A 14,884-nucleotide genomic window follows, 5' to 3' on the forward strand; every position below is an offset into this window, starting at 1 on the left:
ACCAATCATATTAGAGATTTATCCATACTTGGATTCTTGTTGGGTTTTAGGACATATGGACTTCTATTCCTATTAGAACTCTTATTCCTTAGACAGCAAGGAGTTAGGATCTTCAAGGCTATATAAAAACAGTCTTTCAAGCCAAGTAGATTCATCAATCTTTAAAACGCCAATCAAGAAGAGAGAGTTCTTTTGTGAAGACTATTTGATATTCTTCTCTTTTGTTCCTTTTATTTAGAGAGATTGTACGAAAATCTAGGGGTGTTATTTGGGATTGAGTGATTGAGAGATCTCCAATTTGTATTCATCACCATTAGTAAAGTTATTCTTCTCCTTCGTCCGTAGACGTAGGCTACAAGCCAAACTACGTATATCTTTGTGTTCGTGTGTTCTTGATATTTTTTGTGCTCTAGTGTGATTGATATTAGTTTATCCTAGGGAGTTTGTCATAACAACACACCTATGTATTATCGTTGTAATCCACCAATAAAAGAAATGAGAACATGGCCCCTCTCCTATCCACTAATTGCAAACAGAATTTTTGACACAATTCATAGACAATATAGTCAAAATAATCAGTATCAACTGAGTAACGCCAAAGCGTATAATCCTTAGAATTGGATTGATTCATTTTGGAATGGGCTCACTTTGAATTTTCCAATTATCAAGTGGACCAAACATGAAATGATGGAAGAAATGCAGTGTCCACACAGTAGAGCGTCCTTCCTGTCACGTGTTTATTTTGTCGTGACACGCGACTTTTATAGGATTAGACTTGCTTTTGATAGTAGTGAAGTCAATGGACGGGGTGCGTGACATATTCATGTCACCCAAACCCCATTTCTTGATAGTTCAATCTTTGGCAAGCCAAAAAATGTAGAGAAATTTTGTAGAAAGATTATTTACTAATTGTTAGCTCATATAAACTTTCATGGTACTTTCCACATTTTAATCAATAAATGAGGAACTTGCAAAGTCAGCAACATTCAGTTCAGAAAACAACTAACCAATCCGGACAAAAAGATTCCCATCACTCCTCAAGTCCAACCAGTTATCATCATCATCCAATAATTGAATTGAATCAGCTAACCTTAGAAAAGTCCACATTGACTGCTAGCTCGGTAGATCTATTTTGTTCCTTTCCTCTCTCATTCCATTAGATAAGTCTCCTCTGCTCTCCTATCACTGAAGAAGAAAATTGCAGAGCTAAACAATGGCAGCTGCTGGATTCATCACTGAAAGCAGAAATAAAACTGCTCACTACAATGGAAGGCTAACTCTCTATGTCATCCTCTCCTGTATTATGGCTGGAACTGGTGGGGTCATTTTCGGCTACGATATCGGAATCGCAGGTTTATTTGCAATAAATTTCCCATATATTTTTTTAGTTATGCACTATAATTTTCTTTCTGCTCGACACTTGTTTTTAAGGGTTAATTTGTGATAGGCCCTCTGTACTATTGCCTGACTGTCAATAGACCCCTTGTAGTCCTATTGTTGAGGATAGACCCCTGAGTAACTTAATAACTGAAACTTTCATACATTAATTCTAATATACAAATTAATTAAATAGTGAAATTTTAACAAGATGGAAATTGATTGTAGGTGGCGTGACATCGATGGAGCCGTTCTTAAAGAAATTCTTCCCTCAGGTTTACAGAAAGATGAAACAAGACTCTGATGTTAGTAATTACTGTAAGTTCGAAAGTCAACTGTTGACGTCGTTCACGTCGTCGCTGTATCTGTCTGCACTTGTTGCCTCTTTCTTTGCATCGCCGGTGACCAGAAATTTTGGCCGGAGGGCATCCATGCTTGTGGGTGGGGTGTCATTTATGGCCGGAGCAGCGCTCGGAGGGGCTGCTGTCAATGTGTATATGCTTATATTGGGCAGGCTCTTACTTGGTGTAGGTGTTGGGTTTGCTAATCAGGTATAGTATTGTTACATTTATCACAAAGTATGTTAATTTTAGGCAATTGTATATTAGTTTAAACTAACGTAATGTTACCTATAGGTTAAAAAAACTATTTATTCCTTGTCATATACAGTTGCAGTTATAAATTTGAGCAATTTACGACAACAATTGTAGTTGCATATGTTTGTTTTTTGCGATATCAATACTTGTTGGTCCTATATTGAAGTTTGAAGCAGTTGAAGTTCAATTTATCAAAATGACCCAGTTACATGCTACTGAAGTTGCAGAGAACCAAAGAGCACCAATTCTAAGTGTATCAAACATAACTGTAGTTTGTAATTGTGCATTTACGTAACTGTGCAGTGTGCACATGCACAAGCACTTGCATATCTCACATGCACTTGATTTTGTTTCAGTCAGTTCCTCTATACCTCTCAGAAATGGCTCCTCCTCAATACCGCGGAGCAATCAACAATGGCTTCCAATTCAGCATAAGCATCGGGTTCATCTCTGCAACTTTAATCAATTTCGGAACTGAGAAGCTCAATGGAGACCTTGGCTGGCGAATATCTCTATCCTTAGCATCTGTTCCTGCATTACTCTTAACACTCTCAGCAATCTTCCTCCCTGAAACTCCTAACAATCTCATCCAAAGAGGCGCCGATGTCCAAAAGGCTACTGCATTGCTTCAGAAGATTAGAGGAACTCCTGAAGTTGATGAAGAGATACATGATCTTGTTAAGGCTAGTGAGGCTTCAAAGTCTATTAATCATCCGTTTCAAGAAATTACTCGACAGAAATACCGTCCCCAACTTGTTATGGCCATACTAATTCCGTTCTTCCAGCAGGTAATGTTTTGTTGCAAACAAGTATCCAATCCACGGGTTGATCGTTCTTTTTATGACACTAAAATCATCTTTTTAATCACAGCCGTCTATTGTTTAGCTGACCATTACATTGATTGGTCAAAGTTAAAAGTAGGAACGAATGCAACGCATATGGAGACGATAAGTGTTAGATTTGTAATGAATCATAATCATGCAATATAATAAACAGTTAAAATTAAACAGAATAATCGCCTAATTAATTTTATAGCGAAGAGGATCTATATCTTATTTTACAGGATTTAGATCATCTCTACTAACAAAAATACAGTGGAGAGATTACCTATCAAATGAGCATTATTAATGTTCAGATGTTTGTAATTCATTTCAAATATAGCAGTACTTACCATATTCTCTGTGATTATCACTCATTTCCACTCATCATTTGAGACAATCACAAGCATCCACTGGCAACGCTGATGATTGAAAGTAGTGATTTCTTCATTAGTTTTCGGTAGTAGAGAAATATGTTTACAATGTGACATACCTTTCTTAAAATCCAGTTTAAATGCAATATTGAAGAATTTGAATATGGATTCACTCTAAAATAATTTTAAGATATCTTACGCTAACCAAAATTTCCAAGTTATGACCAGCATTGAGGAATATAATTTTATACTCTACCTTCGCATAATAATAATAATAATAATAATAATAATAATAATAATAATAATAATAATAATAATAAACAGGTCAGGTGACAGGTATCAACGTGATCGCCTTCTACGCACCAGTCCTGTTCCGGAGCATAGGACTAGGCGAGAGCGCCTCCCTCCTGTCTGCCGTCGCAACAGGCGTAATCGGCCTAACCTCCACGTCCATCTCGATGATCTTCGCCGACAAAATCGGCCGGCGAGCCTTGTTCATGATCGGCGGAGTCCAAATGCTCATATCCCAAATAGCCGTCGGCGCAGTTCTCGAATCGAAACTCAAAGATCACGGCGGAGTCGACAAAGACTACGCATACATAGTCTTGATCTTGATCGGAGTCTACGTTGCAGGGTTCGGGTTGTCGTGGGGACCCCTAGGATGGTTAGTCCCAAGCGAGATTTTCCCGTTGGAGATTCGATCGGCGGCAAAGTATTAACTTGGTTGTGAGCAATGTGTTCACGTTTGTTATTGCTCAGACTTTTCTTGAGATGTTGTGTAGTTTTAAGGCTGGGATTTTTTACTTTTTCGGAGGGTGGGTGGTTGTCATGACAGTGTTCGTGTACTTGTTCTTGCCTGAGACTGCAAATGTGCCTATTGAGCAGATGGAGCGGGTTTGGAGGGAGCATTGGTTTTGGAAGAGGATTGTTGGGGATGAAGAGGAGGGAAAGTAAGGGGAAGGAGATGGTTGTGACAACTTCTTCAAGGTAAAAGATTTTTAAGATCTATGATTATAATTGTAAAACTGCAATGTATGCAAAATGAATTTTATCAAAGAGATTTGTCTCTTTATATATATTATACAGTACTAGTCTTAACAATAGCTAGAAATACACCTGAATACTAATTTTTCAAAAGCACATAATAATGCAAACAATCTATAAATCATAGTTTATCTTTACAGATACCCCTAGTTTGGTTTTTTAGGAGGCCTACTTGTCTAAGTTCTCATACTTTTATCTTTTTTCTTTTTTTTGCTGAGTACGGTTTGAGCTCTGCACTCAATAATTCTGTTGGCACTCTTGGTTATGTATGAGCCATGCACTCCAAGAGGAGCATTTTGTTGTACTCAGCTTCTATTTATGTATATGTTATGATGGCTTCTAGTTTTAAAAAAATCTATAAAAAGATCATGCTCCACTAATTAAGCATGGGTGAAGGTTATGGTCAATGTCTAAACCCTAATTTCACTTTCTTCTGTAGTTTCTATTTTTGTTCCAACAATCGCTGGTGAACTCCACTGTGGGAGCGGTCTCCTATGGACTGCCTGGGACCCCAAGCAATTTGGTTGCAATTTTGTGGGCGTTCATGTTGGGAAAATATCAGATACGTTCTGACACCCGTTCTGCGGAATTTGCCCTACCGGATCTTGTGTTAAGCAATGAAAAAAGAAACCACAACAAATCAAAAATTACAAGAATAAGAACACCGAGTTTTAACGAGGTTCGGCAACTTGCCTACGTCCTCGAGAGCCACACAAATAATTTTCTTTATATTAAAGAAGATTACGAAGCTTGTAAAAGAATAAATCTCAACTTGAGATTTCTCAAAAGAAGAACCAACAGAAACTCTGTTGTTCAAATAAAAGGCGCGAGTTTTTCCAACAGGAAAAACTCCTCTCTCTTCAATAAATCGCTACAGGATCACGAGATTTTTCTTCTGAAAAATCTCGGCTCGAAGCTGCTACTGGAGCTCTCCTTAATGCCGCCGCCAGGCTTCTGCAATTAAATCGCTGAGAAAAAACTCAGCTCATTCTCGTGCACAGGGTTCCCTTAAATAGGGAAACCCTAGGGCCAAAACGAGTGAGATCCAGCTGGATCCAACCCAACGCGCAGGCGAGTCCGCCTTCGCCTCCACGTCCGCAGCAGGCGAAACCCTCTCTCCACACGCAGGCGATCTTCACACCTATTCGAGCTCGCCTGACGTTGCTCAAACCCGAGCTCGCCTGTCCTCTATCAAATCCGCCTGCACTCAAAACAGCTTTGATCTCGCCAGCATAAAGGGCCTCGCCTGAAGCCCTAAAACTCGCCAATAGAAGGTCTCGCCCTCGCCAGCTCTGGACTTCGCCCGCACGAGGCTGCCGACCTCGAGTTCGCCAGGAGAGCATCGCCTGCAACCAAGTCGCCTTCGCCCGACTCCAAGCTCCGATCTCGAGCTCGCCTCCGCCGCTTGACCTTGCCGGAGCTCGCCACCGATGAGGTTTGGGTCTACACCTATTTTCTAACAATCTCCCACTTGGAGACCAAACCGCCGTCAGCAAGCTCTCTCTTAACAAGCATCTTCTCATTGTGTGGCTCCGCCCTCATCCCTTACATATGAAGGCCAACTGAAGTTGCGCACAACTCCAGTTTCTGAATGGTGACTGCTTTAGTCAACATATCTGCAGGATTTTGGCTCCCCAAAATCTTTTCCAACTGTAACTTTCCGTCCTCAATCATCGAGCGTATGAAGTGGTAACGTAACTCGATGTGCTTCGTTCTGGCATGAAACACTGGGTTCTTGGCAAGGTGTATAGCACTCTGGCTATTACAATAAAGAACTTCGTTCCCCCGCTTCAGACCCAACTCATCCAGGCACCCGGTTAACCAAATCATTTCCTTACTCGCCTCGGTCACTGCGACATACTCTGCCTCAGTTGTGGATAACGTCACAATCTTCTGCAGACGTGAGACCTAGCTCACTGCTGTCGACCCTAAGGTATAAACATACCCCGTGGTGCTTTGCCTCGTATCATGATCACCGGCAAAATCTGCATCCACGTATCCCTGCAGTATCAACTCTTTTCTCCCGAAACATAGTGGCATATTCGTAGTCCATCTCAGATATCGCAATATCTACTTCACGGCCTCCCAATGCTGTTTCCCTGGGTTGCTTGCAAACCTGCTCACAACTCTCACTGTATGGGCAATATCTGGTCTCGTACAAACCATTGCGTACATCAGACTACCAATGACTGATGAATACGGAACCTTCCTCATGTGCTCCTTCTCTGCATCAGTCTTGGGTGATTGTTCACCAGACAACTTGAACTGGCTTCCAAGGGGCGTGCTAACAACCTTAGCAGTCTGCATGTTGAATCTCTGAAGTACCTTCTCAATGTATTCAGATTGACTCAACTCCAGCGTCCCCTCAGCCGCATCTCGGCTGATCCGCGTCCCAAGAATCTGCTTCGTTACACCCAGATCCTTCATGGCAAACTCCTTTGCTAACTGCTTCTTCAGCTTGTTTATCTCCTGTAAACACGGTCCTGCAACTAACATGTCATCAACATACAGTAATAACACGATATAGCTGGACTCGAACCTCTTAAAGTAACAGCAATGATCTGAATTGCATCTGCCATAGCCATTGCTCTGCATGAAGTTATCGAACTTCTTATGCCACTGCCGTGGGGCCTGTTTCAATCCGTATAAGCTCTTCTTGAGCCTACACACCATCTCTTCCTTTCCTTTCTCAATGAAGCCAACAAGTTGCTTCATGTAGATTTCTTCATCCAAGTCGCCATGAAGAAAGGCAGTCTTCACATCTAACTGCTCAAGGTAGAGATTTTCAGCAACTATAAAGCTCAACACCACCCTGATGGTTGTGAGCTTCACAACGGGGGGAAATATCTCTGTATAATCCACTCCTTCCCGCTGTTGGAACCCCTTTACGACTAATCTGGCCTTGTATCTCTTCCTTCCATCACTCTCCTGCTTGACTCGGTAAACCCACTTGTTATGTAAGGCATTCTTCTGTGCAGGTAGCTGGGCTAACTCCCATGTCTCATTCGAGTGGAGAGAATCCATCTCTTCTTGCATTGCATGCTCCCACTGCTGAGATTCGCTCACTTGCATAGCCTCCTCATAGCATTCTGGTTCTCCGTCATCTGTCAAAAGTAGGTAATCTAGTGACGAGAGATACCTGGGATTCGGTTTGGGTACCCTGGATGACCTCCTAAGCTCCTCGTCCTGGGTAGTCGGTTCTGCACCTGGAGTCTCCACCATTCTTTGGTCAGAATTAACGTTGTCTCCCCTATCTGGAAGTTCCTCCAAATCCATGTACTCAGATGCGTCTGCATCCGTAGTGCTACTCCCACTGCTTTGGCCCGCCTTGGCATTGTCCCTGTCTTTGTACATCACTTCCTCATTGAATATGACGTCTCGGCTCCTGATGATTTTCCTGTTCTTCTCATCCCACAGACGATACCTGAACTCATCAATGCCGTACCCAATGAATGTACATTTCAGTGACTTAGCTTCTAGCTTGTCCCTGACATGGTCACTGATGTGGACATATGCCACGCACCCAAAGACTCTCAAGTGTGAGAGATTAACTTTCTTTCCACTCCAAACCTCTTCTGGAATCCCAAAGTTCAATGGAACTTATGGTCGTGATTTATCAGGTACGCTGCTGGATGCACCGCGTCCGCCCAAAAAGTTTTAGGTAGACCTGCATGTAGACGCATGCTTCTCGCACGCTCTGTCAGCGTTCTGTTCATTCTTTCTGCTACGCCGTTCTGTTGTGGTGTCCCTGGAGTAGTCCTCTCCAAACGAATTCCGTTCAGAGCACAGAACTTCTTGAACTCCTCCAATTCATATTCTCCATCATTGTCTGATCTTAGACACTTCACTTTCAGATCTGTCTCATTTTCCACCATGGCTTTCCACTTCTTGAAGATGCTGAACACCTCCGACTTTGTGCTTCATGAAGTATACCCACACCTTCCTCGAGTGATCGTCGATAAAGGTGACGTAGTATGCCGAACCGTCAAGAGAAGACACGCTAGCTGGAACCCATACATCTGTATGAACAAGCTCTAACTTGTGAGCTTTAGGTGGTCTTTCACCCTTCAGAAAACTAACTCTCTTCTGCTTCCCGAAGATGCAGTCTTCACAAACACCGACTTCCACCGAATCGATGCCAGTTAGCTTCCCTTCTGAGTGTTGAATCTTCATACCCTTCTCACTCATGTGTCACAACCTATTGTGTCACAGATCTGTACTCTCATTGCCTGCAGCAATCGCGAGGGTGTCACTCGCGTGTGAAGTTAGGTAGAGGGTACCGATCTTGTTGCCTCGGGCAACCACCATTGTACCGTTAGAGATTTTCCACGAATCTCCGGTGAATGCTGTAACATAGCCTTCTGCTCCTAGCTGGCCAACCGAAATAAGATTCCTCTTCAACTTTGGTACGTGTCTGATGTTCTTCAGAGACTACTTGGAGCCCTTCAACTGTATTTGCACGTCGCCTCTTCCAATGACACTACAGGGTTCATTATCCCCCAAGTATACTTTTCCAAAGTCCCCTGCTACATAATTCTGAAATAGCCTTCTATTAGCAGTGGCGTGGAATGAGTCTCCCGAATCAATAACCCATGAATCGGAATCGCTATCCATAGCGAGAATCAACGCATCTTGTACAATATGAGCCTCCTGCTCATTTTTCTTCGGTGCTTTACAAGTAGAAGACATGTGGCCCTCCTGGCCGCAGTTCCAATATTTCCCCTTGATAGGTCTCACCTTCGAGTTCGACCTTTTCTTCTTCGACTTCGATCAATTCCTGTTTTGGTTCCCCTTATTATGGCTTCTGCCTCTCTGCTCGAGACTTAGGGCTGAACCTGAACCTTCTAATTCATTCGATTTTCTTCTAACCTCCTCGGATAGAATCATAGCTACCACCTCCTTTAGCTTCAACTTCTCTTTCGCGGTCACGCAACCTGCCCAACTATCCGGCAACTGCGATAGTATCAATAGGGCCTGCACTTCGTCATCGAACTTGATGTCGACTGAGATAAGTTGATCAACAATCGTGTTGAACTCGCTGAGATGCATCGTGAAGGAACATCATTCTGCTATCTTGAGGTTGAATAGCGTCTTGACGAGATGCACCTTATTTAAAGCTGACGGTTGCTCGTACATCGTTGCGAGCGCTTCCATAAGCCCTACCGTCGTCTTCTCCTTTAATAGGTTGCTCGTACATCGTTGCGAGCGCTTCCATAAGCCCTACCGTCGTCTTCTCCTTTAATATATTGTGTGCTACAGATTTTGCGAGGGCCAATCGGACCTGCCCCAGGGCTTTTCGATCTAATATTTCCCAGTCCTCGTCGGATTCTTCTTTCTTCTTTCCTCTTGCTTTACTCATCAACGGACGGTAAAGGTCCTTCTGGTACAGATAGTCTTCCATTTGTGACTTCCAGTAGGCGAAGTCTGATCCGTCAAACTACTCAATTTTAGATTTGCCTTCTTCTGCCATTTCTTACACACACAGATCTGAACAAGGGCTCTGATACCAGTTGTTGGGAAAATATCAGATACGCTCCGACACCCGTTCTGCAGAATTTGCCCTACCGGATCTTGTGTTAAGCAATGGAAAAAAGAAATCACAACAAATCAAAAATTGCAAGAATAAGAACACCGAGTTTTAACGAGGTTCGGCAACTTGCCTACGTCCTCGGGAGCCACACAAATAATTTCCTTTATATTAAAGAAGATTACGAAGCTTGTAAAAGAGTAAATCTCAACTTGAGATTTCTCAAAAGAAGAACCAACAGAAACTCTGTTGTTCAAATAAAAGGCACGAGTTTTTCCAACAGGAAAAACTCCTCTCTCTTCAATAAATCGCTACAGGATCACGAGATTTTTCTTCTGAAAAATCTCGGCTCGAAGCTGCTACTGGAGCTCTCCTTAATGCCGTCGCCAGGCTTCTGCAATTAAATCGCTGAGAAAAAACTCAGCTCATTCTCGTGCACAGGGTTCCCTTAAATAGGGAAACCCTAGGGCCAAAACGAGTGGGATCCAGCTGGATCCAAACCAACGTGATAAACATGAATATTATCTATATTTTGACTATGTTTCACCTACGGATTCATTGTTATTTGATGTATTTCCTTGCATTTTGGCCATGTTAAGCTCCCTAGTTCTTGTTTACTGCTCTCTTTATATATTATGTAGGAATTACTAGAGCTTAGCGCGGATTCGGAGTCAAGAAGGAGTCAAGGAATGCAAGGAAAGTGGCTACACGGTCACCCAGTGTTCAACAACACAGGCGTGTTGATTACAGAAGAAAAGCCCAGAAAGCAGAGCGAAACAGAATTATACACGGCCTGGTCGTGTCGATCTGCACAGCCGTGTTGGATGACAGCAGTCAGTTATCATGCGATCTGAAGCAATATTTGAAGTTATCTTTTAACACGTTTTCCCCAGAATTAAAAGGGAGACGCCCTGAAGCACCTGAGGAGAGACCGGAGGCTGGAGATCTTGATTTTTTCTTTCTTCTTCTTCTCTTCTTCTCTCTAAAAACTCTTAGATTAGGTTTTCTTTTGATTTGGAACCTGCTGTTTGTGGAGAATTGTGTGCAACTTCAACACTACGGTTTATCTTTCTGATCTATCTCAATTTTTAGTTTATGATTATGATCTTATATATTGTTATCATGTTTTCTATTTCAATTATGTGTGAGTAATTGTCTTATCTGGGATTGAACTAGGCTCGGCCATGGTTATGAATTAATGAACTGATTGTTGTTGTTATTGATTGTTCAACTTGCATTATTCAGTTACTAGTATCTAATTGCCTAGGGTTAATTCAATTGGCCACTGATTTAATTCTCTTAGGATGTTGATTTGAACTGAAAGGTTAGATTAACGCCGGAAAATAGTAATTGAACAGGAATTAATTGATCACGAAAGTAGGTTAATTATTCCTTGAGAACATGAGGGATTAACAAGAACTTAATGGGTTTAATTTGGTTTAACACTATGAAAATAGGTTGTTAGGCTGAATTAAGCACGACTTTTAGTCGTCGAAAGAGACTAATAGTTATCATAGGTTAGTCGTTCTTAATGCATTGAGAGATTCGATAACAATTGATTAATTTATTGATTCGAACCAGAGTTGAAACCGAAGTTCAATCCTAGATCCTTTTAATTGAGTGAATTCGTCGTTGATACTAGCTAGCGTGTTTCGTTATTGATAATCAAAAATCATACTTTTTAACACAATTGGTTTAGATAGTCACAAAACAGTGAAAATCAGTAATTAACAACGAAGTCCCTGAGGATACGACCTTGCATCGCTACAACGATATCCGTGCACTTGCGGATTTGAGTGAACAAGTTTTTGGCGCCGTTGCCGGGGACTTCGGCATTGTTAATATTGACTTTTTCATTGTTTGACTAGACTAGACATTTTCTTTCATTTATTTTATTTTTATTTATTTTTTTCGTTTGACTTGTTCTTTTTTTTTTAGTGCAGGCACCCTTGTATGCCCAGATCCTTACGACTTGGAGAACCAATCGAGTGTGATCCCGAGATTGAAAGGACCTTGCGTCATATTAGGAAGAAGGCACGAGAAACAAAGGACAATTTGAAAAGTAAAAAAACCATGGGAGACCAAGAAAACCAAGGCAATCAAGACCGATCCTTGAAGGAGTTTGCATCACCAACCACCCATAGCTCCCAATCTAGCATCTTGAAGCCTAATGTTGCTGCCAACAATTTTGAACTCAAGCCCTCACTCCTCTCCATGGTTCAGCAAAACCAATTTGGAGGCACTCCAACCGAAGACCCAAACCTCCATATCTCAATCTTTCTGGAATATTGTGACACCCTGAAGATGAATGGAGTGTCGGACGATGAAATCAAACTAAGGTTGTTTCCCTTCTCACTAAGAGACAAGGCAAGGGCTTGGCTACAATCACTTCCACCGGGCTCCATCACTACATGGGACCAACTCTCAGAAGCGTTCCTTGCTAAGTACTTCCCTCCGAGCAAAACAGCCCTTGAGAAATCAGATAACAACATTCACTCAAAAAGAAGGGGAGTCATTGTATGATGCATGGGAGAGGTACAAGGATCTTCTAAGGATGTGTCCACATCACGGGTTGGAGGATTAGCTCATAATTCACACTTTCTACAACGGTCTTCTCTACAACACAAGGATGACCGTGGATGCTGCAGCGGGTGGTGCATTGATGAACAAAAGTGTACGAGATGCAAAACAACTCATAGAGGATATGGCGCAGAATCATTTCCAGTGGTCAGGTGAGCGCTCTTTACCCAAAAAGAGCGGGAGGTATGATGTAGATGCATTAGACCACATTGCTTCTAGAGTAGATGCTTTATTTCAAAAATTTGACAAGATGGGCATGAATTCAGTAGCATCTAACTCTACTAACTGTGAAATATGTGGTATCATTGGACATTCTGCTGTGGAATGTCAGATTGGAAACTCCCCTTCCTCTGATGCACCACTATCTGAACATGTTAATTACATGAATAATTTTAATCAGAAAGGGGATCCTTTTTTAAATACATACAACCCGGGATGGAGAATTCATCCTACAAAAATCCATCACAGAACCCAAATCCTCACTCTAATTTTCGACTTCCTGGTTTTTAAGCCCCTAGACTCCCCTACCCCAGTCCCCAAAAGTCTAACTTAGAGAGCTTAATGGAGAATTTTGTTTCATCCCAGAATAAACAAAATGAAGAATTTAGAAATCATAATAAAATCATGAGCGATGCCATCAAAAACCTAACTTCTAAGGTTGACTCTTTAGCCACCCATAATAAAATGTTAGAGAATCAGATCACTCAAGTGGCCCAACAATTGAGCTCTTCTTCCAGACCTTCTGGGATGTTTCCTGGGCAACCTGAAACTAACCCAAAGGGATCTATCAATGCCATCACACTTAGGAGTGGAAAAGAGTTAGAGGGACCAATGATGAGGACTGACCATAAGGATGTGGTTGATGAGAATGAGAAGTTAGTGTCAAGTGAGAAAGAGCACAGTAGTGAGAAAGTTGAGAGATATGTAGCACCTGCACCTTATAAGCCTCCACTACCCTTCCCTCAACGGCAAGTTAAAGCTAAGTTGGAAAAACAGTTTGGGAAATTCATAGAAATCCTTAAAAAATTGCATATTAACATCCCATTTGTTGAAGCCATTTCCCAAATGCCATCCTATGCCAAATTCTTAAAGGAGATTCTATCAAATAAGAGGCGATTAGAGGAATATGAGACTGTAGCCTTGACCCAAGAGTATAGTGACATCATACAAAATAAGCTACCACCTAAGCTTAAAGATCCTGGCTCATTTTCAATTCCTTGCACAATTGGTGATATGTCAATTAATCGTGCTCTATGTGATCTCGGTGCTAGTGTCAGTCTTATGCCACTGTCTATATGTAACAAGTTGCAGATGGGAGACTTGAAGCCCACTACTATCTCCCTCCAATTAGCGGATCGATCGGTTAAACGTCTGGTAGGTATATTAGAGGATGTACCTATCCAGGTTGGTAAATTCTACATCCCGGTTGATTTTGTTATTCTTGAAATTGAGGAGGATTCTCAAATCCCCATTATATTGGGAAGACCTTTCCTTGCCACTGCTGGAGCGATAATTGATGTGAAGTATGGAAAGCTCTCTCTCAATATAGGGGATGAAAAGGTGAATTTTGATTTGTTTTCTGCTATGAAGTTTCCACTAATTGATGATACTTGCTGCAGGATTGATACGATTGATATGGTGGTTAGAGAAGACTTTATTAAATGCATATCAAGTGATCCACTTGAGAAATGCTTAGTAGAGAATGAGGCACCAGTTGACGATGATCAGGAAGTACCTTCCTATGTTACGATGCTTGATGGAAGTCCAACCTGCACCAAAATCACCTACAGCAAAGGACCTGATGCAGTGGCCGAAACTGCAAAAGAGTTGAATGCCCAGGTTGTGTCCATGGACACAGCCGTGTGTCAAAAAAGCAGAAACAGCCCAGAACAGGTTTGTGAAAAGAAAACTGCACCTAAGGTAGAACTAAAACCACTCCCCTCCTCGCTCAGGTATGAATTCTTGGACGCCAATGGTGAATACCCTGTAATTGTTAATGCTGATTTAAGTCACCATGAAGTTGAGAAATTGCTTAAGGTTCTAAGGTTGCATAGGGATGTGATAGGTTATTCCATAGACGATATTAAGGGCATTAATCCATCCATTTGCATGCATCGAATTTTGCTAGAAGAAGGGTACAAAACTTCCATTGAACATCAAAGAAGGCTAAACCCGAACATGAAGGAAGTCGTTAGGAAAGAGGTGCTGAAACTACTTGATGCGGGGATCATCTATCCTATCTCAGATAGCGAATGGGTGAGCCCGGTTCAAGTAGTACCTAAAAAGGGAGGTATGACCGTTGTCAAAAATGAAAAAAATGAGCTAATACCCATTAGAACAGTCACAGGTTGGCGCATGTGCATTGATTATCGAAAACTGAATAAAGCTACCAGAAAAGATCATTTTCCCCTCCCTTTTATCGATCAAATGCTAGAGAGGCTGGCTAGGCATTCTTACTTCTGTTACCTAGATGGATATTCAGGATTCTTTCAAATCCCAATTCATCCTAGCGATCAAGAGAAGACAACATTTACATGTCCATATGGCACTTTTGCTTATAGGAGAATA

General features: G+C 41.8%; 2 protein-coding genes across 2 annotated transcripts; both read left to right on the forward strand.

Annotated features, from left to right (window-relative positions):
- On the forward strand, positions 1,116-4,263 carry LOC109836611 (hexose carrier protein HEX6-like). The gene is given in 5 exon segments (XM_020404571.1): positions 1,116-1,352; positions 1,606-1,928; positions 2,330-2,761; positions 3,495-3,871; positions 3,873-4,263. Coding segments are annotated over 5 exon segments (1,518 nt in total). The 5' UTR covers positions 1,116-1,213; the 3' UTR covers positions 4,120-4,263.
- On the forward strand, positions 10,787-12,259 carry LOC109838180. The gene is made up of 2 exons (XM_020406642.1): positions 10,787-10,797; positions 11,680-12,259. The coding sequence occupies exon 2, from the start codon at positions 11,690-11,692 to the stop codon at positions 12,257-12,259; it is 570 nt and encodes a 189-aa protein (XP_020262231.1). The 5' UTR covers positions 10,787-10,797; positions 11,680-11,689.

This window comes from Asparagus officinalis, chromosome 4 (assembly GCF_001876935.1).
Source record: "Asparagus officinalis chromosome 4, Aspof.V1, whole genome shotgun sequence".
NCBI lineage: Eukaryota > Viridiplantae > Streptophyta > Magnoliopsida > Asparagales > Asparagaceae > Asparagus > Asparagus officinalis.

What these genes read in the sequence shown, in the direction of transcription:
- LOC109838180 (XM_020406642.1), top strand. Translation starts at nt 11,690, where the DNA reads ATGCCCAGATCCTTACGACTTGGAGAACCAATCGAGTGTGATCCCGAG.